The sequence below is a fragment of the Chanos chanos genome, chromosome 9 (assembly GCF_902362185.1).
Source record: "Chanos chanos chromosome 9, fChaCha1.1, whole genome shotgun sequence".
Taxonomy (NCBI): domain Eukaryota; kingdom Metazoa; phylum Chordata; class Actinopteri; order Gonorynchiformes; family Chanidae; genus Chanos; species Chanos chanos.
This window is the reverse complement of record NC_044503.1, coordinates 195,786-219,818: the sequence shown is the minus strand read 5'-3', so window position 1 is coordinate 219,818 and position 24,033 is coordinate 195,786. Positions and strand designations below refer to the sequence as shown.

At 45.0% G+C, this 24,033-nt stretch overlaps 2 protein-coding genes across 4 annotated transcripts in view; one reads left to right on the top strand and one right to left on the bottom strand.

The window, feature by feature from the left end:
• The first annotated feature begins 387 nt into the window (after positions 1-387).
• Positions 388-17,096, top strand: tmem259 (transmembrane protein 259). 3 transcript variants are annotated; one of them, XM_030783413.1, is made up of 11 exons: positions 388-1,442; positions 3,799-4,077; positions 4,298-4,406; positions 8,984-9,094; positions 10,327-10,449; positions 10,694-10,794; positions 11,472-11,529; positions 12,971-13,054; positions 13,790-13,922; positions 14,130-14,229; positions 14,738-17,096. In XM_030783413.1, exons 1-11 carry the CDS (start codon positions 1,227-1,229, stop codon positions 15,419-15,421), a joined length of 1,998 nt encoding a protein of 665 aa, XP_030639273.1. In that variant the 5' UTR covers positions 388-1,226; the 3' UTR covers positions 15,422-17,096. The 3 variants fall into 3 exon arrangements, with proteins under 3 accessions (XP_030639273.1, XP_030639272.1, XP_030639271.1); XM_030783412.1 differs by having other exon boundaries at positions 4,298-4,460; XM_030783411.1 differs by having other exon boundaries at positions 4,298-4,460; positions 8,870-9,094.
• Positions 17,097-20,095: 2,999 nt separating this feature from the next.
• grin3bb (glutamate receptor, ionotropic, N-methyl-D-aspartate 3Bb) overlaps positions 20,096-24,033 on the bottom strand; it is an 82,847-nt gene continuing 78,909 nt past the window's right edge. The window contains 3 exon segments of the mRNA XM_030784149.1: positions 20,096-20,591; positions 21,622-21,689; positions 23,772-23,936. Of these exon segments, the coding sequence (XP_030640009.1) occupies positions 20,096-20,591; positions 21,622-21,689; positions 23,772-23,936 (729 nt within the window).

Below are 24,033 nucleotides of genomic sequence, written 5' to 3'. Positions count from 1 at the left end.
ACATCCATCTAAATTCATGAACTTCAGTACTATTATCGTTCACTTGGCATTCTCTCAACTGTAATTTTAACTGTGCTGTCGTGTTTAATCACGGAGTTTGAATAAAACGCACATTGCCCCTTTGGTGTGTAACTATACTGTAACTATACTGGTGTTTTAAGGATGTCAAATATTATGATATTCATTGCAGACATTAAACTAAGCAAGCAAGTAAGCAGTATTTTATAAGTTTTTAACCCACAGCTGGGAAAAAAAAATGAACTTGAAGGATGTTGGAACCTTATGCCAGCAGATGGCGATGATTCGGATTTTGTGCATCTTTACTCTGGACAGAATGTTGTCTTGTTCGAAGTGGGCTTACATTGTGCGTTGGACCAGAGAAGATGGTTGTGTAGAAGATCCAGAGAACTCGGAAGAGACACGTTTTGGCAGATCTCTGCAGAAGATTGCCTGCCAGGCAACATTTCTGGGTGCATTTTTCTAAACAGTAAATCATACAAGGCTAAATGGAACCGTGGATTACTGATATTTAGCAGGAAGTGAGACTGAAAAACAGAAATCATCATCCGGGTTCTGGGTGCGGACGTCACAGCTCAGCCAGTTTACTTAGCTAACAAACCAACGACCGCTGGAAGTCTGCGTTATTTAGACAATATTCGCATTATATCTTTCAGTTGTATCGCGATGAATCACATAAGCTGTTTCACGGCAATACTTTTCAAAGCACAACGTGCCAATCGTTAGACCCACCCGTGTGTGGTTAGCAGTGTCTAAGTGTTAATATTGGCCCGACTGGACGAGGCCTGAACTGGATTCAGCAGCTGGGGAGTGACACAAATTATTGTCATCGAGAGAATTGTAAAATTTTACCACGCTTCAGTTCCAGTACACCCTAAAAGCGAGATGACCCCAAAAATGGGCGACAGAATCGAACTGGTTGCTACTTTGCCAGTTTCGTATCTTGTGTAAGAGTAAAGACATGGTCGCAGACTACGTAAGGACCGCAGTGAACATCGACACAAGACCAGGAGTCCTAAGAGGCCGGGGATAAGCCGCTACTTGTAAACAAAAATCGGCACTTTTGAGAATAGCTACCGTCATTAATGCAGTGTTAGCAGCACCTTGCCGCTGGCTCTGTGGCTGGCGCAGCTACGATATCTGAATCTGCGGACATTGCCCCCTGCCTGACCCGAATATAGTTTGCTTTCTGTCGAGCTGAAGCAAAGATGTCTGAAAATCAGGGCAACTTGAACAACAACAACGTCCCTCTTAACAATAATGGCGGTGCCAACAGAATGCGCAATCCCAACATGAACCAGAACCCGCTCATCAATGTTCGCGACCGGCTGTTTCACGCCCTCTTTTTTAAAATGGCAGTGACATACGCCAGGCTTTTCCCTCCGTCATTTCGGCGAATCTTCGAGTTCTTTGTCCTGTTAAAGGTAACTCGCGCCCGGCAGTATGACTGTAGTGTGTTTAAATGTTTAATTGTTGGGAAAAAAGGAAGAGGTCTGTTAACTGAACCGACTTGCTGTAAAATGCTCAGTGACCCTTCATAAGGGTCTCATTAGTACACAGACCTTTCAGGGTGTCATATGTGAGGAACGTGTGAAGTACAGAATGCCGTGGAATAATCAGAATAGCTTTGGGCATGCTAATGCCTTCCGTGGTTTAGTGGAGCAGTTTGGTAACGATGTGATGGTATTTTTTGGTCGGTTTTTAACTTCAGGTCGGCAGCTGCACAGTGTGTTGATCTCCTGTGACACACACACACACACACACACACACCATTAGTATGTTTACAGGGCCACATCACATTATGCCTTGGCAGCCAAAAGAGTTCATTATAATACTTAAATTAAACTTGGGCTGAGCAGCAAATCTCAAATAAACACTCAGAAAATTAGTCCATTTGAAGGCAGGTTATTGTGAATGTGTGCTTGATTGTGAGTGAGGATGTCTTAGAGAGGTTCAGGTATTACCTGCTCTGGTTCCTTGGGGTAATATGCTGTAGTGTCAATGTTGTCAATTGCTCTCTCAGTCAGTCTGTGTGTTTGACCAGTATGGGATTGCTACAGAAAAAGCCCTTTAAATAACTGGAACTTAGGCCATCTTACGGTCTGGCTTTGCTTCCTTTCATATTTTGGCATGTGGTTCTCTCTGTCTGTGTGTGTGTGTGTGTGTGTTAGCGTGAAGCTGTCTTGGTTTGTTTGTTCTGAGAGCACGTTCTACTTGCCCCTCACTCCTGTCCCTAACAGTGTCCAATGAGGTGACAATCGGTCAGGCTTCTGGTGAAAGGCGGTAGTGTGATAGGAAACTGGAGTAAGCGGTCAGGCTTCTGGTGAAAGACGGTAGTGTGATAGGAAACTGGAGTAAGCGGTCAGGCTTCTGGTGAAAGACGGTAGTGTGATAGGAAACTGGAGTAAGCAGTCAGGCTTCTGGTGAAAGACGGTAGTGTGATAGGAAACTGGAGTAAGCGGTCAGGCTTCTGGTGAAAGACGGTAGTGTGATAGGAAACTGGAGTAAGCGGTCAGGCTTCTGGTGAAAGACGGTAGTGTGATAGGAAACTGGAGTAAGCAGTCAGGCTTCTGGTGAAAGACGGTAGTGTGATAGGAAACTGGAGTAAGCGGTCAGGCTTCTGGTGAAAGATGGTAGTGTGATAGGAAACTGGAGTAAGCGGTCAGGCTTCTGGTGAAAGATGGTAGTGTGATAGGAAACTGGAGTAAGCGGTCAGGCTTCTGGTTAAAGACGGTAGTGTGATAGGAAACTGGAGTAAGCAGTCAGGCTTCTGGTGAAAGACGGTAGTGTGATAGGAAACTGGAGTAAGCGGTCAGGCTTCTGGTGAAAGACGGTAGTGTGATAGGAAACTGGAGTAAGCGGTCAGGCTTCTGGTGAAAGACGGTAGTGTGATAGGAAACTGGAGTAAGCGGTCAGGCTTCTGGTGAAAGATGGTAGTGTGATAGGAAACTGGAGTAAGCGGTCAGGCTTCTGGTGAAAGACGGTAGTGTGATAGGAAACTGGAGTAAGCGGTCAGGCTTCTGGTGAAAGATGGTAGTGTGATAAGAAACTGGAGTAAGCGGTCAGGCTTCTGGTGAAAGATGGTAGTGTGATAGGAAACTGGAGTAAGCGGTCAGGCTTCTGGTGAAAGATGGTAGTGTGATAGGCAACTGGAGTAAGCGGTCAGGCTTCTGGTTAAAGACGGTAGTGTGATAGGAAACTGGAGTAAGCGGTCAGGCTTCTGGTGAAAGATGGTAGTGTGATAAGAAACTGGAGTAAGCGGTCAGGCTTCTGGTGAAAGATGGTAGTGTGATAAGAAACTGGAGTAAGCGGTCAGGCTTCTGGTTAAAGACGGTAGTGTGATAGGAAACTGGAGTGAGACCCCATGCCGCATGTGTCTAATCTCAATTGTTCCACTGTAACCCTGTTTGTCAGATCACTAGATAATCATTACAAACCTTATATGCACCTGTCAGTCCAAATGAAATAGGCCCACTGGTTGATAGGTGATGCACACAGTTCTTCATTGGCACGTAGAGTACAGTCAGTAAGTTAAACAGTTCTTTTTTTATTATCATCTTTCAACTTGTCAGTCCAGGTATTCTTGTAAGACTAACCTCATGTTGGTCGGATACATAACAAGCTCTCAAAATCCAAAATGCTGAAAAGTTGGAAAATAGCAAAAAAAAAAAAAAAAAAATTGGAAATGCTAGAACTTTGAAATGATCCGTACTTGATGTGTGATTGGCTGACGGACAGGGAGAGAAGACAGATGTCATTCTCTCTCTCTCCTGTGTGCAGGCTCTGTTCGTGCTCTTTATCCTGGCTTACATTCACATCGCCTTCTCCCGCTCACCCATTAACTGTCTGGAGCACGTTCGGGAGAAGTGGCCGCGGGATGGAATTCTACGTGTGGAGATTCAGCGGAATTCCAGCCGCGCTCCCATTTTCCTGCAGTTCTATGACAGCGAGGGGCTGCAGGGCCTGGTGCGGGAGCCGGATGGAGAGGGCGTCGTTCCAGGACAAGAGGAGGAGGAGGAGGAGATAACCATGGAGATGTTTGATAACAGCTCCATACAGGTCAGAGGGCAGACACAGGTCAGAGGTTAGCTGCTGAGAGACTCTATGAAAGAGGACAAACATTTGATCATATGAATACCTTGTTTAATATTTTATCAGGTTTGTACTAGTGGAAGGTCTTGTGCGTACAGCTAAACAGTTTCTGACTGCAAAACACTGAGTGTCATTATACTTTTGTCTCTCTGTCTGTCTCTCTGTCTGGTTTGCTGTCTCTCTCCAGTTTGAGCTGGACATTGAGCCGCGGCTACAGCCGTCTATGAATGGCGGTGCAGTGGGCGTGGCTATGAATGACACACAGGAAGTGAGCTTCGGTACTCCGCCCACTAAAGGTATGCAGCCTCTGCGGGAGACTGTGTCCGAGATAGAGATGCTAACTCGTGCAGGTAATGCACACACACACTTTCACAAGTGCATCTCTCTCTCTCTCTCGCTCTCTCATGCACAAACACACACACGCACACAGGGACACGCACACAGACACAGACAAAGGCCAAACGCTCCTGGTTTAACTCTCAGAACTTTTCCAAGTGTGGCTTTAAAAGACCCGGTTCCATCTGGCCGTCCAGACAGCCAACACTGTGGTCTCTTTGGCCGAAGACTACGCGCTCCAGTGTACAGGGCTTGTAAAATTTCTAAATCCCTCGACACTCTTCAGCCAGGCATTCTTCAGATTTTTGCAGCCTGAAATGAATTTTGACTAGCCCAAATAAAAAAGACCATTTTTATGTAGATATATTTGAGAAAGCAGTAAAAACATTTATTTAACAAGCACAAACTGCAGCAGCTATGATACATAAATGATAATCATCAAAATAAATATTCATTTAGATCTGTCAGTGCACTGAAACTTCAGTATGATGACAGAACAGATTGAGTGTTGGGAATGATGATGAGGATGATGACAGAACAGATTGAGTGTTGGGAATGATGATGAGGATGATGACAGAACAGATTGAGTGTTGGGAATGATGATGAGGATGATGACAGAACAGATTGAGTGTTGGGAATGATGATGAGGATGATGACAGAACAGATTGAGTGTTGGGAATGATGATGAGGATGATGACAGAACAGATTGAGTGTTGGGAATGATGATGAGGATGATGACAGAACAGATTGAGTGTTGGGAATGATGATGAGGATGATGACAGAACAGATTGAGTGTTGGGAATGATGATGAGGATGATGACAGAACAGATTGAGTGTTGGGAATGATGTGTATGATGACAGAACAGATTGAGTGTTGGGAATGATGATGAGGATGATGACAGAACAGATTGAGTGTTGGGAATGATGATGTGTATGATGACAGAACAGATTGAGTGTTGGGAATGATGATGAGTATGATGACAGAACAGATTGAGTGTTGGGAATGAGGTGTATGATGACAGAACAGATTGAGTGTTGGGAATGATGTGTATGATGACAGAGCAGATTGAGTGTTGGGAATGATGATGATGATGAGGATGATGACAGAACAGATTGAGTGTTGGGAATGATGATGATGATGAGGATGATGACAGAACAGATTGAGTGTTGGGAATGATGATGAGGATGATGACAGAACAGATTGAGTGTTGGGAATGATGATGAGGATGATGACAGAACAGATTGAGTGTTGGGAATGATGATGAGGATGATGACAGAACAGATTGAGTGTTGGGAATGATGATGAGGATGATGACAGAACAGATTGAGTGTTGGGAATGATGATGTGTATGATGACAGAACAGATTGAGTGTTGGGAATGATGTGTATGATGACAGAACAGATTGAGTGTTGGGAATGATGATGAATATGATGACAGAACGGATTGAGTGTTGGGAATGATGATGAGGATGATGACAGAGCAGACTGAGTGTTGGGAATGATGATGAGGATGATGACAGAACAGATTGAGTGTTGGGAATGATGATGAGGATGATGACAGAACAGATTGAGTGTTGGGAATGTTGTGTATGAGGACAGAACAGATTGAGTGTTGGGAATGATGATGATGATGAGGATGATGACAGAACAGATTGAGTGTTGGGAATGATGTGTATGATGACAGAACAGATTGAGTGTTGGGAATGATGATGAGGATGATGACAGAACAGATTGAGTGTTGGGAATGATGATGAGGATGATGACAGAACAGATTGAGTGTTGGGAATGATGTGTATGATGACAGAACAGATTGAGTGTTGGGAATGATGATGAGGATGATGACAGAACAGATTGAGTGTTGGGAATGATGTGTATGATGACAGTCCGTGTCAGATTCTGACTCTGGGCCCTCATCTGAAATCACAGAGAAATCACAGAAACTGTCGTTTACAAAAATCATTTCAAGCTTAAAAAAAAATTCCACACACTCCCTCCCTACGTAGTGCACTACACCGTATTCACTATACAGTCATCAGTGAGTGAGTGAACAGGTGAGTGATTTTGAACACAGTCTTCTGTCAGACCAGGCACGGTTTAGTGCAGTGCACCGTATTCACTATACAGTCATCAGTGAGTGAGTGAACACAGTCTTCTGTCAGACTGGGCACGGTTTAGTGCACTACACCGTATTCACTATACAGTCATCAGTGAGTGAGTGAACACAGTCCTCTGTCAGACTAGGCACGGTTTAGTGCAGTGCACCGTATTCACTATACAGTCATCAGTGAGTGAGTGAACAGGTGAGTGATTTTGAACACAGTCTTCTGTCAGACCAGGCACGGTTTAGTGCAGTGCACCGTATTCACTATACAGTCATCAGTGAGTGATTTTGAACACAGTCTTCTGTCAGACCAGGCACGGTTTAGTGCACTGCACCGTATTCACTATACAGTAATCAGTGTGTGAGTGAACACAGTCTTCTGTCAGACCAGGCACGGTTTAGTGCACTGCACTGTATTCACTGTACAGTCATCAGTGAGTGAGTGAACACAGTCTTCTGTCAGACCAGGCACGGTTTAGTGCAGTGCACCGTATTCACTATACAGTCATCAGTGAGTGAGTGAACACAGTCTTCTGTCAGACCAGGCACGGTTTAGTGCACTGCACTGTATTCACTGTACAGTCATCAGTGAGTGAGTGAACACAGTCTTCTGTCAGACCAGGCACGGTTTAGTGCAGTGCACCGTATTCACTATACAGTCATCAGTGAGTGAGTGAACACAGTCTTCTGTCAGACCAGGCACGGTTTAGTGCAGTGCTGTCTGGCACTGGTGTAGTTACGTCATTGTGTCTTTAGATCTGTGAGGGCTCTACTGGTCAGCACGGTATAGCCAAAGCCACAGCGTAGGGCAGATTCACTTTAGATCTGTGAGGGCTCTACTGGTCAGCACGGTGTAGTCAAAACCCACAGCGTAGGGCAGATTCACTTTAGAGGGTGGGGGTGAGGGTGAGGGTGAGGGTGGGGGTGGGGGTGAGGGTGAGGGTGGGGGTGAGGGTGGGGGTGGGGGTGGGGGTGAGGGTTAGGGTTAGGGTTACCCCTACTGTAAAACAACTCATCTATATTCTGGACAGGAGAACTGGGTTTCTGACATGTTAGATTATTTCCATTTGTAAGTCAGTGAATAATGAGAGAGAAGGGCCTTACACACACACACACACACACACACACACACACACTCATACACATACATACACATACACACACACACATACATACACACACACACACACATACATACACACACACACACATACACACACACACACACACGCGCACACACACGCGCACACACACACACATACACACACACACACACACACACACACACACACGTACAGATCTCTTTTAAGCTTAGAACATCAGGATGAAAAAATGATACATGTTCCCATGTTTCCATCTGACACTTGCTTAATTTGGGATAATCTGTTTGTCTGTAATAATCTGCCTGTCTTCAGTGCTGGATCAAGTCTGGAATAATCTGCCTGTCTTCAGTACTGGATTAAGTCTGGAATAATCTGCCTGTCTTCGGCGCTAGGTTTAGTCTGGAATAATCTGCCTGTCTTCAGTGCTGGATTAAGTCTGGAATAATCTGCCTGTCTTCAGTGCTGGATTAAGTCTGGAATAATCTGCCTGTCTTCGGCGCTAGGTTTAGTCTGGAATAATCTGCCTGTCTTCAGTGCTGGATTAAGTCTGGAATAATCTACCTGTCTTCGGCGCTAGGTTTAGTCTGGGATAATCTGCCTGTCTCCAGCGCTGGGTTTAGTCTGGGATAACCTGCCTGTCTTGAGTGTGTCTTAGCCTTCCAGACAAGGGTGGTATTAGTACAGAATCAATGAGAGCTTTCTTTGTGTTTGCGCTGTTTAACACACGTACACGTGTATACATACTGGCACTGTTGAGGCAGCAGTGCATTCCAATGTGCCACAGGTTTGCAGGCAGTAGTAAGTTGTGCTGTGTGTTCAAATGTGTTGCTGGAGAGACATTAACTAATTCGGTGTGTGTGTTTGTGTAGTGTGTGTGTTTGTGTAGTGTGTGTGTTTGTGTGTGTACTTATGCTTGTACAGTAGTTAAGTATTCTGTCTGTGCAGTAGTTTGAGTTTGCGCTGTTTCCTGTGCAGTGAGGGGTATTATGTGTAGGTACTGTAGGTCAGGCAGTGTTCAGTTGACTGACTGCTGTGTGTGTCTATGCGGTTTGGTCACAGGAGGAGTATATAGTGGAGTATTCAACTGCTGTGTGTGTCTATGCGGTTTGGTCACAGGAGGAGTATATAGTGGAGTATTCAACTGCTGTGTGTGTCTATGCGGTTTGGCCACAGGAGGAGTATATAGTGGAGTATTCAACTGCTGTGTGTGTCTATGCAGTTTGGCCACAGGAGGAGTATATAGTGGAGTATTCAACTGCTGTGTGTGTCTATGCGGTTTGGCCACAGGAGGAGTATATAGTGGAGTATTCAACTGCTGTGTGTGTCTATGCAGTTTGGCCACAGGAGGAGTATATAGTGGAGTATTCTCTGGAGTACGGCTTCCTGCGTCTCTCCCAGACCACAAGACAACGCCTCAATATCCCTGTTATGGTGGTGACACTGGGTGAGTCTCACTCGCACACGCGCGCACACACACACACACACACACACACACACACAGAGGCCCTGTCTACACTCACAGAACCGTACTGTCCCGTTGCTCTACCCTGTTCAGGAGCAACAGCATCTCGTCCAGATGACGGGTTGTGTTTTGACCAATTTCATGCTCATCATTAGACCAGATTAGCTTTCTCTCTCTCTCTCTCTCTCTCTCTCTCTCTCTCTGTGTTCAGACCAGATTAACACATTGCGTAATATTGCGGGATGAATTATTCCAGCATTGCTCCCGAATTCCCCCTTCCACAATTGCACCTGGAAAATATCCTCACTCGTGGCATGAAAATCCAGGAAAGGGAGGAAGTGATGCTTCTGTATGCATCCTGTGGAGTGTGGATTGTTGAGGGAGTTATCAGTGTGGTGCTGATACAGTACTGGGTTCAGAGTGACGTGTTAATGACATTTAAGGCTGATTTATACTTCTGCGTAGGCTCTACGTGAGCGGCCCATGCTGTTGTGAGCATTTATACTTCTGTGTTGGTGTGTCTGCGTTGCTCTGTAATTACATCACCAAAACACGAGTTTGCGATGGGATTTCTATGCCACTGTGTTGATATCTTCGTGCATTACAAATGATTGCTAGAATAATGTTAAATAAAAAGTCGGAATTCAGTCCTTGCACAGCAATATCTGTAAAACAAGCTTTGCGTTTAAAATAAGGACTAGTTTCTAAATTCGGGGGACAAACAAACGGAGTGTTCCGTTCGCCATTTTGCCGAACATTTTCAATGGTGACTGAAACTGAGCGGATCGTGTTGGAGTAGGAGCTAATAAATGTTGAACAACAGTTACTTTAACTGAAATGACTGCAACACAGAAAAGAGAGAAGACATCGGAGGAGATGGTGAGTGCGACCATTGAACCGATTGAGGCAGAAGGAGGGTGATGCTACCAAGCGGACCAATCACAGTTGTTGTGGTCTGAGGCGCATCACAGCGTTACGGTGTAGATTCGATGCAGAAGGATAAATTGGCCTTTACAAACACACTGGGTGAAAACTGGTATAAAAATACAAAGCCAACTAGATATAGAGCACAGAAATAAGTCATTGAAAAAAGGATTTGTTGAATTTCGACTCTGGAAAATTGCCAAAGCATTCCAGGATGTAACTGCCTGTGTGAAAGGTGTTTACTTTCCTGTGTTTGCCCCAGACTAACACTCTGTCCTGTCCCTGTTCAGACCCGATGAAGGATCAGTGTTTTGGTGATGGCTTCAGCCGTTTTCTGCTGGATGAATTCTTGGGTTATGACGACATTCTAATGTCCAGCGTGAAAGCTTTAGCAGAGAATGAGGAGAACAAAGGTAGGCACACCGTGTATTTATGTGTGTGTGTGTGTGTGTGTGTGTGTGTGTATTTTTTACAGTGTGCTTTTTTTGTACTAGAATAGTCTTGTGCATGTGTTTTATGTTTAGATGGGAGATGGTTTAGATGGTTTTAGATGGTTTTTTAGACTTGTCTCTTGTGTGTGTGTGTGTGCGCGTGTGCGTGTGCGTGTGTGCGTGTGTGCGCGTGTATGTGTGCGTGTGCGTGTGTGTTATTTGACAGGCTTTCTCAGGAATGTGGTTTCAGGAGAGCACTATCGGTTTGTGAGCATGTGGATGGCTCGCACCTCATACCTTGCTGCGTTTGTCATCATGGTTATATTTGTGAGTATCTCAGTGTTTAAACTTCACCAGACATTGTAACATTGAGACCAGTATTTGTTGCTTCATGTGAAATGTTTAGTTAGTGGATTTGATGCCAATGGTGTCTCATCTCTGGACAGTTTTCTGTCCCATTAAACAGAGCTGTGTCTGAAGAGGAATATATATATATGACAGCGCTGATTGGCTGGCTGAGAAGAATATATAAATGACAGTGCTGATTGGCTGGCACAGAATGGGGCTGGGCCTCATAACAGCACATGCTCATTCTAAGTGCTGTATTTTATTTATTTATTTATTTTTAGAGTGTTTATCTAACACACACAATTAGGGCTGCCGTGATCAGTCAACGTAATCGATGACGTCGATGCTGAAAAGGCGTTATGAATGAACTTTTTAATTTCTAAAACACTTCCAATTCATTATAACAAATGGTTTTCTTCAGTATCACTACAGAATTGCTGCAGGGGCTGCCACTAACAGCTATTTTTCTATTGATGAATCTATTGATTAATCTATTGACTAATCGAGTTGAATAGTCGATAGATTACTCAGATGTGACAGTCACTACACAAAGCTCAATATAGTTTTCATGCAACATCAGTAAATACATGTCTAAAAAGTGTGTGTGTGTGTGTGTGTGTGTGTGTGTGTGTGTGTGTGTGTGTGTGTGTGTATAGACCCTGTCTGTGTCCATGCTGCTGCGCTACTCTCACCATCAGATCTTCGTCTTCATAGGTGAGTTTTGCCCTGTTACTCTGACCCAAAACACTCCACATTCACATGACATTAATCCTGTTTACCCAAAACACTCCACATTCACATGACATTAATCCTGTTTACCCAAAACACTCCACATTCACATGACATTAATCCTGTTTACCCAAAACACTCCACATTCACATGACATTAATCCTGTTTACCCAAAACACTCCACATTCACATGACATTAATCCTGTTTACCCAATACACTCCACATTCACATGACATTAATCCTGTTTACCCCAAAACACTCCACATTCACATGACATTAATCCTGTTTACCTAAAACACTCCACATTCACATTACATTAATCCTGTTTACCCAAAACACTCCACATTCACATTACATTAATCCTGTTTACCCAAAACACTCCACATTCACATTACATTAATCCTGTTTATCCAAAACACTCCACATTCACATGACATTAATCCTGTTTACCCAAAACACTCCACATTCACATGACATTAATCCTGTTTACCCAATACACTCCACATTCACATGACATTAATCCTGTTTACCCAAAACACTCCACATTCACATGACATTAATCCTGTTTACCTAAAACACTCCACATTCACATGACATTAATCCTGTTTACCCAAAACACTCCACATTCACATGACATTAATCCTGTTTACCCAAAACACTCCACATTCACATTACATTAATCCTGTTTACCCAAAACACTCCTCATTCACATGACATTAATCCTGTTTACCCAAAACACTCCACATTCACATGACATTAATCCTGTTTACCCAAAACACTCCTCATTCACATGACATTAATCCTGTTTACCCAAAACACTCCACATTCACATGACATTAATCCTGTTTACCCAAAACACTCCACATTCACATGACATTAATCCTGTTTACCCAAAACACTCCACATTCACATTACATTAATCCTGTTTACCCAAAACGCATCACTTTGACATGACATTAATCCTGTTTACCCAAAACACTCCACATTCACATGACATTAATCCTGTTTACCCAAAACGCATCACTTTGATATGACATCTATACAGTCAAACAACACAAACAACAAACAACATCACAACACACTGAGACACAGCCTTGGCCTTTGGTCAGACTGATGCTGTTTGTTTTTATTAGACACTGATGAGTTTGCCTGCTGGGGACATGAATATATGCATGAATATACAGTAGACATAGAACTAGGACATTAACTGAACAGTGTAGCTTTGGGAGTGGTCCAGGGTCAGCATGCCTGGGCTTAGTCTGGAAGATTGTAGTGGAGATTTGGTAAAAGAAGATAAACTTCATCTCAGAGATGATTTATGTCCCTCTCTTTGCCGTGACGTCTTCATCCGTTTTTCCAGTTTATCATTTTGCTTCCACGTTTGCTCTTTCTCTCTCTTATTCTCTGTGTCTCTCTTTCTTTTAGTGGATCTGCTGCAGATGTTGGAGATGAATATGACTATTGCCTTCCCAGCAGCCCCTCTGCTCACTGTCATCTTAGCTCTGGTTGGTAAGTGCTGAGAATTGACTCATTAGTAGTGACTCTCAGATTCTCCTGGTGAGTATTGACTCACTGTACACACACCGTGGGGTGAGTATTGACTCACTGTACACACACCGTGGGAGGAGTATTGACTCACTGTACACACACCGTGGGGTGAGTATTGACTCACTGTACACACACCGTGGGGTGAGTATTGACTCACTGTACACACACCGTGGGGTGAGTATTGACTCACTGAGTGTTGCTGGACATTAACTTTGACTTCTGATGATAGAGTATTGAGAGTGTTGGTGGATATTAACTATGAGGACTGAGTGTTGAGAGTGTTGGTGGATATTAACTATGAGGACTGAGTGTTGAGAGTGTTGGTGGATATTAACTATGAGGACTGACTGAGTGTTGAGAGTGTTGGTGGATATTAACTATGAGGACTGACTGAGTGTTGAGAGTGTTGGTGGATATTAACTATGAGGACTGACTGAGTATTGAGAGTGTTGGTGGATATTAACTATGAGGACTGACTGAGTATTGAGAGTGTTGGTGGGCATTAACTATGAGGAATGAGTCTGGATGGAAGTATTAACTGATCACTGACACTCAGTTGTACGTGTTGACTTTTGGTGTTGAGTCTCAGTGTGATGAGTCCTGACATTGGGGAGCTGAGAGATGGAGGTGAATCGGCATATGGGGCAGTGAGTTAGGTTCTTGGGGCTTCAATTTCTCCTGTTTTCTCCTCCTCAGGCATGGAGGCCATCATGTCTGAATTTTTCAACGATACCACCACAGCATTCTACATCATCCTCATCGTGTGGCTGGCTGACCAGTATGATGCCATCTGCTGTCACACCAACACCAGCAAACGCCACTGGCTGAGGTACCTCTCATAACTGGATCCCTGCTGGGCCACTGAGCCAACATTTTTTTCCAGTTTTGCACAATCTGTCCTGCTGTACTTCCTGTCTCTCTGTCCTGCTCTACTTCCTGTCTCTCTGTCCTGCTCTACTTCCTGTCTGTCTTTCTAATGTGGTTATGTTGGTGATAAAATGGTCCCAGAAAAAGAAGCTCTTTTGTTCTTTCACAGGTTTTTCTACCTTTATCACTTTGCCTTCTATGCGTATCATTACCGCTTCAATGGGCAGTACAGCAGCCTGGCCCTTGTCACCTCTTGGCTCTTCATTCAGGTGAGAATGACTGAGAAACAGCCTGAAAATGCATTTAAAACCCAAATCCAACACCATTTCACTGTCGTAAAAACAGCCTGAAAATGCATTTAAAACCCAAATGTAACACCATTTCACTGTCGTAAAAACAGCCTGAAAATGCATTTAAAACCCAAATCCAACACCATTTCACTGTCGTAAAAACAGCCTGAAAATGCATTTAAAACCCAAATCCAACACCATTTCACTGTCGTAAAAACAGCCTGAAAATGCATTTAAAACTCAAATCCAACACCATTTCACTGTCGTAAAAACAGCCTGAAAATGCATTTAAAACCCAAATGTAACACCACTGAGCTTGTTTTCTCTTATGTCAGTGGGAAATGACTACAGACCATTAATGAGTCAGTGTTACGTGTGGGTGTTTGTGTCTACAAACAAGTAATAAGTGTGTATTGTGTGTGTGTGTATTGTGTGTGTGTGTATTGTGTGTGTGTGTCTGTGTGTGTGCGCGCGTGCGTGCGCACAGCACTCCATGATTTATTTCTTCCATCACTACGAGTTGCCGGCCATCCTGCAGCAGATCCGGATCCAGGAGATGCTCCTCCAGAACCAGCAGGCGGGGCAGGCCAATCAAACGGCTCTACAGGACAATCTCAATAATAACACCAGTGCAGCAGGCCCGGCTCACAGACCTGCCAACGCAGCCTCCGCCGCCACCGCAAACGGGCAGGTCCGAACGCCTGCCAACAGCCCAACAGAACCTATAAGTGCCGGCCCTACTGGCGCCAACGGAGCCGCCGGCGATCTGGACTGGATGGCAGAAACGGCAGCCATCATCACAGAGGTGCTGTCCTCCCAGCCAGCAGGGGGAGCCGCGCCGGAGCCAGCCGGCTCAGAACCCAGCGCCACTGCTGTGACGGACGTCCAGGCGGACGCGGATGGCGAGAGCGGGGCGGGCTGCGTCCCTGCTGATCTGGTTGCCATGGAGATAAAGGCACGAGGCTGTGTCCAAGGGCTCTGCCCGCCCGGTGGAGGACCAGTGGAAACAAGCCCCTCCCCCTCAGCTAGCATCTCTAATCATTATACAGACTGTAGGGCCACGGAGGCAGAGCCAGCAGACACACGACAGAGTGACACCCAATGGGAGGCCAAGACAGGGAATGAGAACCAAAGTGGATTGGCCACAACTGACTCAAACTCCACCTCATGAGCTCCACCTTCTTCTGCTTTGCCAGAGTTAACCATCACCGCTCCTCCCTACCTGTAAAATACAGAGATATTTGTCTCTCTGCCCATTCTACACACACACACACACACACACACAACACACAGAGGAAAGGCTGCCTGATAACGGTGAACCTGAGGAGGAGGGATGAGACTGACCTGATTCAATGTCTGACTGAATTATGTTAAAGACAGTGGAGCTCTTGGAAAAGCCTTTAATTGTTGTTTTTCTTTTTTCTTTAATGATTGACCATTGATTTGTTGAAACACAGGTTCGTGTGGTCAACGTAGGTGATAGAGTTGTCGAATGGTAATTTGTCTAATGTGGACCATGTCTTAAAGCTCACGGCTTGACGCAGTGCATTACAGAGGAGATATCTCACTGCCTGTGTGTGTCCAGTTTGTTCTAGTCCAGTGATTGGCTCAGTGCTCACATAACTCCAGTTTCATCTCTGTCCAAGTTTGATGCTTTGAATCTCCAGTCTGTCATCACCTGCTCTCCAGTTTGTGTTTAATGTTTTAATATCTGTTTTTGTCTGAACGTGGTGTATGCCTTAATTAAACCCACCTGCATTGAGTTACTCTTAATGAAACCCAGAGACATGTGGCCTCAGAGGAATAAAAAGACAGTTCGGGTTAGGGTTAACCTAACCTGACCTGACCCTAGCCCCAGTTTGGTCTTCATGCAGTTGCTTGGTCTTTTCAGAGATCAGTACCAGGCAGAAGTTCAACTGGTTTACAAAAGCCCTGATGCCCTTTGCTCCAATTTTCCAGAACTTTCCCACATTCTCTGTCATTCTTATGCCCTGGTTTTCCCAGCAGACTGGGCAGGTGAGGCTGAGACCTGGCAGTGTACAGACATGGTTTATTTGAAAAGTTTAAAGTTTGGGTTAAGGTCCTAACTGTATGGATGGTTGATTTGTTTTGGGGCTTTTTAAGAACTTCAGCGTTTGAGTACTTTTCATCTCTAGTGTTAATTCAGGACTTTCAACCCCTTCCAAGTTTTATCTTTCAACAAACACCATGTGGCTGATGCCTAAGGTGACACAGTGGAGACATGCTCTTGGTTCTAAGTGAGTATGAGACATTGAAGGAATAGCTTTTACTGAAATGAACTCATCACTGGTCTGAGCTGGTGTGCGTGTGTGTACGTGCGTATGGAGGTCAGTATGATTAATTTGCCTTAAAGATGTTCACTAGGGTTAAAAACTAGAGGGAATTCACCCTAAGCCAACAGTGTGTGTGTGTGTGTGTGTGCTTAGCAGATGGGGTTTTCAGAAGAGAAGGAGAGAGACATTAATGAGTTTAGAGAGATGGGGTTTTGTGAGAGACTGTCCTCAGAGATGGTTTCAGTGATGTCTATGCAACACACCTTGGGCGACTGCCAGTGGATGTGGGATAAACTTTTATCCAAACTGTGCAATGCATGGTGTCATTTCTCAGAGAGAGTTCAGTTTGATGGTGATTCAGAACATGCCTGCTCAGTTTTGTCTCGTAGTCACAGTTTTCTCCTGTGACCAGAAATGCAACTCTGCTCCACTTTGCTCATTGTAGTTTTAAAAACTTCTGAAGTCAGTGATAAACGGAATTTCCTCATTCAAATGTGTTTAACTGTAAATTAAAAACAAAGTACAAAGTACATAAAACAAAAACTCTCCACCGAATGTGTGTCTGTGTCTGACTGGATATCTGTCCCTGCCTCTGTGTCTGATTTCTAACTGTGTTCCCATGCCTGACTGTGTGTCTGATTTCTAACTGTGTTCCCATGCCTGACTGTGTGTCTGATTTCTAACTGTGTTCCCATGCCTGACTGTGTGACTGATTTCTAACTGTGTTCCCATGCCTGACTGTGTGTCTGATTTCTAACTGTGTTCCCATGCCTGACTGTGTGTCTGATTTCTAACTGTGTTCCCATGCCTGACTGTGTGGCTGTGTCTGACTGTGTGGCTGTGTCTGACTGTGTGGCTGTGTCTGACTGTCTGACTGTGTGGCTGTGTCTGACTGTCTGGCTGTGTCTGACTGTCTGACTGTGTGGCTATGTCTGACTGTGTGGCTGTGTCTGTCTGACTGACTGTGTCTGACTGTCTGACTGTGTCTGACTGTGTGGCTGTGTCTGACTGTCTGACTGTGTGGCTGTGTCTGGCTGTCTGACTGTCTGACTGTCTGGCTGTGTCTGACTGACTGTCTGACTGTCTGGCTGTGTCTGGCTGTCTGACTGTCTGACTGTCTGGCTGTGTCTGACTGACTGTGTGGCTGTCTGGCTGTCTGGCTGTGTCTGACTGACTGTCTGACTGTCTGGCTGTGTCTGACTGACTGTCTGACTGTCTGGCTGTGTCTGACTGTCTGACTGTCTGGCTGTGTCTGACTGTGTGACTGTGTCTGACTGTCTGACTGTGTGGCTGTGTCTGACTGTCTGACTGTCTGACTGTCTGACTGTGTGGCTGTGTCTGACTGTCTGGCTGTGTCTGACTGTCTGGCTGTTTGGCTGTGTCTGGCTGTGTCTGACTGTCTGGCTGTGTCTGACTGTTTGGCTGTGTCTGACTGTCTGACTGTCTGGCTGTCTGACTGTGTGACTGTGTCTGACTGTCTGACTGTGTGGCTGTGTCTGACTGTGTGGCTGTGTCTGACTGTGTGGCTGTGTCTGGCTGTGTCTGACTGTCTGACTGTGTGGCTGTGTCTGACTGTCTGACTGTGTGACTGTGTCTGACTGTCTGGCTGTGTCTGACTGTCTGACTGTCTGGCTGTGTCTGACTGTGTGACTGTGTCTGACTGTCTGACTGTGTGGCTGTGTCTGACTGTGTGACTGTGTGGCTGTGTCTGACTGTGTGACTGTGTCTGACTGTCTGACTGTGTGGCTGTGTCTGACTGTCTGACTGTGTCTGACTGTCTGACTGTCTGGCTGTGTCTGACTGTCTGACTGTGTGGCTGTGTCTGACTGTGTGGCTGTGTCTGACTGTGTGACTGTGTCTGACTGTCTGACTGTGTGGCTGTGTCTGACTGTCTGACTGTGTGGCTGTGTCTGACTGTCTGACTGTGTGGCTGTGTCTGACTGTCTGACTATGTGACTGTGTCTGACTGTGTGACTGTGTCTGACTGTGTGTCTGACTGTCTGACTGTGTGGCTGTGTCTGGCTGTGTCTGACTGTCTGACTGTCTGACTGTGTCTGACTGTGTGGCTGTGTCTGACTGCAGGTAAAATCCATTTGCATAGTTCTGATGATGTGCTCGATTGTGTTCTCGTTAGTTACGCCCCTGCTTTGCAGTGATTGGCGCTCTAGAGTCGAAATGGACACAGTAAAGGAAGCCATATCATTAACACAAACTACACAAACTGCACAAACGCAAAAACAGGACTTTCAAATAAACCCGTTAAAACTCGTGATGACCACAGAATCTTGTTGGTACATTGACACAGAGGTAAGTGGCATTAACAACACACACTTTCTGACTGTCTTCCTAACTTTGTGTGTGTATCTGTGTTTGTAACAGTGCCTGTCGAAAGGCGTTGCAAACCCTTCGTGTGCGTACCTGACTATGTTGTAAACTGTGTGCGTGCCTGTGTGCCTGACTGTGTTGTAAACTGTGTGCGTGCCTGTGTGCCTGCCTGAGTTGTAAACTATGTGCGTGCCTGTGTACCTGCCTGTGTCGTAAACTGTGCGTGCCTGTGTGCCTGCCTGTGTTGGAAACTGTGTCTGTGTTGGAAACTGTGTGCGTGCCTGTGTGTCTGACTGTGTTGTAAACTGTGTGTCTGTGTTGTAAACTGTGTGCATGCCTGTGTGTCTGACTGTGTTGTAAACTGTGTGCGTGCCTGTGTACCTGACTGTGTTGTAAACTGTGAGCCCGACTGTGTTGTAAACTGGGTGCGTTTCTGATTGTGTTGTAAACTGTGTGCGTGCCTGTGTGCCTGACTGTGTTATAAACTGTGTGCGTGCCTGTGTCTGTGTTGTAAACTGTGTGTGTGCCTGTGTGTCTGACTGTGTTGTAAACTGTGTATGCCTGTGTGCCTGACTGTGTTGGAAACTGTGCCTGGTGCACCTGACACATACAGTTAGCCTGGTCCTGTGTCTGAGCCTTATTGGGTCAATGCTTTCTTTGGGTGTCCACATGCTCACCATTGAAATTTATCAACTGTGTCGTAGCTTTGAACCCTTTTGTATGTATTTATTTTAACAAATGTTCCTCACTGTCCATTGAGATGTAACTGAAAACAAGGCAGTTTTTATCCCAGACTTTATTAGTGGAAAACACACCAAGGCCAGTGAACAACGCTGGATTCTGATGAGAAATTGTTGAAAAATAAAACTTGTCTCAGTTTGGCTCCCGCAGATGCAGCAGAACCCAAAGGGGTTGTGAAGGAGCAGAAAGAGGCTCAGTTCTGTATGACTCAGTGTGAGAGGGAACGCTCATCTCTGCAGTCTCACAGATGGAAAGCTGAAGAATTGAGGCTTTAGTTTGTCCTCCAAGAAAACACAGAGAAATAGCGCATCCTCCGATAGCCTTCCTTGACGAGGTGTGACAGATAACGTGGCTCCTCCTCTCACTGAGAGGCCACGCCCAGTCCCAGCTCTGAGAGCCTTTAGTACAGAATGCTGTGAGATTGGCCCGTTTTAAAAGGCTTTCCAAATAACAATCATGACCCAGCAGGCCGTCAGCTAAAGAGATCACCTTTTCTCTCTGGACTCTTTAGCAGGAGGTGGGTGCAGAGGGGGTGTGGGATCAGAAGAAGTCTGTGTGGTCGCTGTGACAGGAGTGGTCCGCTGTTTGGCCAGTGTAGTCTGAAGCTCCGCCCGGCGGGCCAGTGCCTCCCTCAGCTGGCCGCGGATCTCCTCAATCTTCTCCTGGAGCCCCTGCAGCTCCTCCTCCCCGGTCAGGCCCGCAGACGAGTGGAACGAGGCGGGAGGGGGGAGGGGTATAATCGGGCCGGAGGGCGTGGCCACTGGCCCGCCGTTCTCACTCACTCGACCCACCAGGCTACGGCCCCTGGTCAGTCCCCTGTGTGGCGCCATGCCAGCGATCAGCCCGCGACTGTTTAGAGTCTCCAGGTTGAAATGAACCCTCTTATTTTCTCTGGGGTCTTTAGCTTCGCTGTCCTCATTATTCCACCTGGAGCACCCTGCCGGGGGGGGTGGGGGGGGCGGGGCCTTCTGAATGTTGCAGCTGATCAAGGAAACCAGGAATTAGATACTAAAGCACACAAGTTAGCCCTGACTCTTTCCCCTGGTTACAGCATTCACCTGGACCAAAACTGTCTCACGCTCAAGACTGAATGCACCATTAACTGGGTGTTTGAGTGAGATGGAACACTAAACTTAAATCTAAAGCTTTAGTGACACTATTTATTACTTTTTTCGTGACATTTTAAAGTATTTTTATTTTTTTGTAGATTTGACTGCAAGAATGATTTTCAAACCTGTGAGATGAGTAACGTTTTATGGAGTGTAGAGTTTCCTCAGCCTGTTGTGTAAGTGTGGACAGGAACGCTGACTGATGTGAACATTTTGTTTATCATGAATACAAGAGTGATTTGGATGAACTGTTTGGACTTAAACCACTTATCAACAAGTACAGGGATGTTGGTGCTCTGTTCCAGTTGGTAATCCTATGCCAAACAGGTGGTGAGTTAAAACTGTGGCCTGTTAATGGGGCTAAGTTATAATGGAGTTTTATGACTGACAAAATGACTTTCATCTATTATTACACACTTTAAGTCTGCATCCTGAAGCTACAGCTGTGCTGTTTTAATTGACAAGTAGAGGGAGAAGACATTCAGTTCTCGGAGCCATGCTGACTGCAGCTGTCTTTCCATCTGAATATATTAAACATATGACCTTATTAGCAAATATTGTTTCGTGATGACATTCTACTAGGTACCAATGGTCTAAAGGGCTTTGAATGTGGATGACAACCCATTCACAAAGCCTGGTGTCAGGAAGAGTATCATCTCTGTGTTATTTTTATCGGTGAGCTATATAGGTCTAACAGAATTTACCTTAATGATTATTGATGATGTAAATATTAACATTGACAATCACTGACCAGAATAGTTATTTAAATCATGATTCCCCAACACGAATGGTACTTTTATTTTCTAAATCAGTACAAACCTAAATCTAGCCTTCACTCTAACCCTAACAGTGACCCTGATTTGTGCTGTTAAAAAAGAAGCATTGCTGCCTTCTTACGTCACCTTTTCTCTGTGTAGGCCCTCTGTCGTTTAGCGTCCTCATAGGCCATATTCAGCGCCCGATGGATTTTCTGTGCAAAACCAAAAAGCTGTTCTTTCTTACAATTCTCAAGACATCTCAACATGGGTTTTTTGTCTTCTTTTTAAAATTTGATTGTAGAGTGGTTTGCTGTTTGTCCAGGAGGGGGCGCTGTACACTTTTCTGTCTGGTGAAAGTGATTTAATGGGTGGAATGATGGGGCTTTGGCTGGGATGAGTGACACTGTAGAACATTTTACAAGCTGAGAGTGTAGTTTTTAAATACGTGACTCACTGAAAACATGCAAAGCTAAAGATCTGTGGATGCAGTGAAAACCCCTGTTGATGCCCCGGCATAAGCACACAGTATAAGACAGAACAAACAGGAGGGTGGCATCACATCAGCAAATCTCACAGAGCTGCAGTCTACACAATGTAAAAAACTTTTCTCTCTTCATATTGCATCTGCAGTAGCTGTTCTGAATGCATCTCCTAGTTTGTTTTGTGTTATTTGAATGTCAGATGATTGGCAGATCAGCAGTGAACATGCAGACCAATAATGTCAGATGATTGGCAGATCAGCAGTGAACATGCAGACCAATAATGTCAGATGATTGGCAGATCAGCAGTGAACATGCAGACCAATAATGTCAGATGATTGGCAGATCAGCAGTGAACATACAGACCAATAATGTCAGATGATTGGCAGATCAGCAGTGAACATGCAGACCAATAATGTCAGATGATTGGCAGATCAGCAGTGAACATGCAGACCAATAATGTCAGATGATTGGCAGATCAGCAGTGAACATGCAGACCAATAATGTCAGATGATTGGCAGATCAGCAGTGAACATGCAGACCAATAATGTCAGATGATTGGCAGATCAGCAGTGAACATACAGACCAAAGCTGTTCTCACAGATCAGATCACATGACAGACAAAAATGAAGAAGGTCAACTTCAGTCATGGACTATAAACTGTGAATGGTCTAATCTTTACTAAAGCAAATAATTCTTAAATAAGAGTATTTGAGTAGTGAGTTGTGAGTGTGTGTGTGTTGCGTTTGTGTTTTGTGTGTGTGTGTGTGTTGCGTTTGTGTTTTGTGTGTGAGTGTGTGTGTGTTGCGTTTGTGTTTTGTGTGTGAGTGTGTGTGTGTTGCATTTGTGTTTTGTGTGTGAGTGTGTGTGTGTTGTGTTTGTGTTTTGTGTGTGTGTGTGTGGACAGTGTTGCGTTTGTGTTTTGTGTGTGTGTGTGTTGCGTTTGTGATTTGTGTGTGAGGTGTGTGTGTGTGTGTGTTGCGTTTGTGATTTGTGTGTGAGGTGTGTTTGTGTGTGTGTGTTGCATTTGTGTTTTGTGTGTGAATTGTGTGTGTGTGTGTGTGTGTTTTGCGTTTGTGTTTTGTGTGTGAGGTGTGTGTGTGTGTGTGTGTGTTGCGTTGCGTTTGTGTTTTGTGTGTGAGTGTGTGTGTGTGTCTGTTGCGTTTGTGATTTGTGCGTGAGTTGTAAGTGTGTGTGTGTGTTGCGTTTGTGTTTTGTGTGTGAGTTTAGTGTGTGTGTGTTGCGTTTGTGTTTTGTGTGTGAGTTGTGTGTGGGTGTGTATGTGTTGCGTTTGTGTTTTGTGTGTGAGTTGTGTGTGGGTGTGTTGCGTTTGTGATTTGTTTGTGAGTGTGTGTGTGTGTTGCATTTGTGTTTTTTGTGTGAGTGTGTGTGTGTGTGTGTGTTGTGTTTTGTGTGAGTGTGTGTGTGTGGACAGTGTTGCGTTTGTTTTGTGTGTGTGAGTGTGTGTGTGTTGCGTTTGTGATTTGTGTGTGAGGTGTGTGTGTGTGTGTGTTGCATTTGTGTTTTGTGTGTGAGTTGTGCATGTGTGTGTGTGTGTTGCGTTTGTGTTTTGTGTGTGAGTTGTGTGTGTGTTGCGTTTGTGTTTTGTGTGTGAGTGTGTGTGTGTCTGTTGCGTTTGTGACTTGTGCGTAAGTTGTGAGTGTGTGTGTGTTGCGTTTGTGTTTTGTGTGTGAGTTGTGTGTGTGTGTGTGTGTGTGTGTGTGTGCGTGCATGTGTTGCTTTGTGTCTTGTGTGTGAGTTGTGTGTGTGTGTGTGTTGCGTTTGTGTTTTGTGTGTGGGAAGTGTTTGTCTGACCTGACTTGTGTGCAGCCAGTATTTGAATTTCTGCCGTCGGCGAATGTGGGGCAGAACCAGGCGGTAAAAGGCGTGTTCCCCGGCCAGCGTGAGCAAAGCACCTCCAACACCAGCACACAACAGCACAAACAAGCCTGAGAAATGCTGAATGCCCATCTGCAAGGTCTGGAGAGAGAGAAAAGTGTAGAGAAAAAACAGAAGAGGAGATAAAAAGAGGAGGGGAAAAGATAAAGGAGATAAGGAGGATCAGGCCATCAGATTA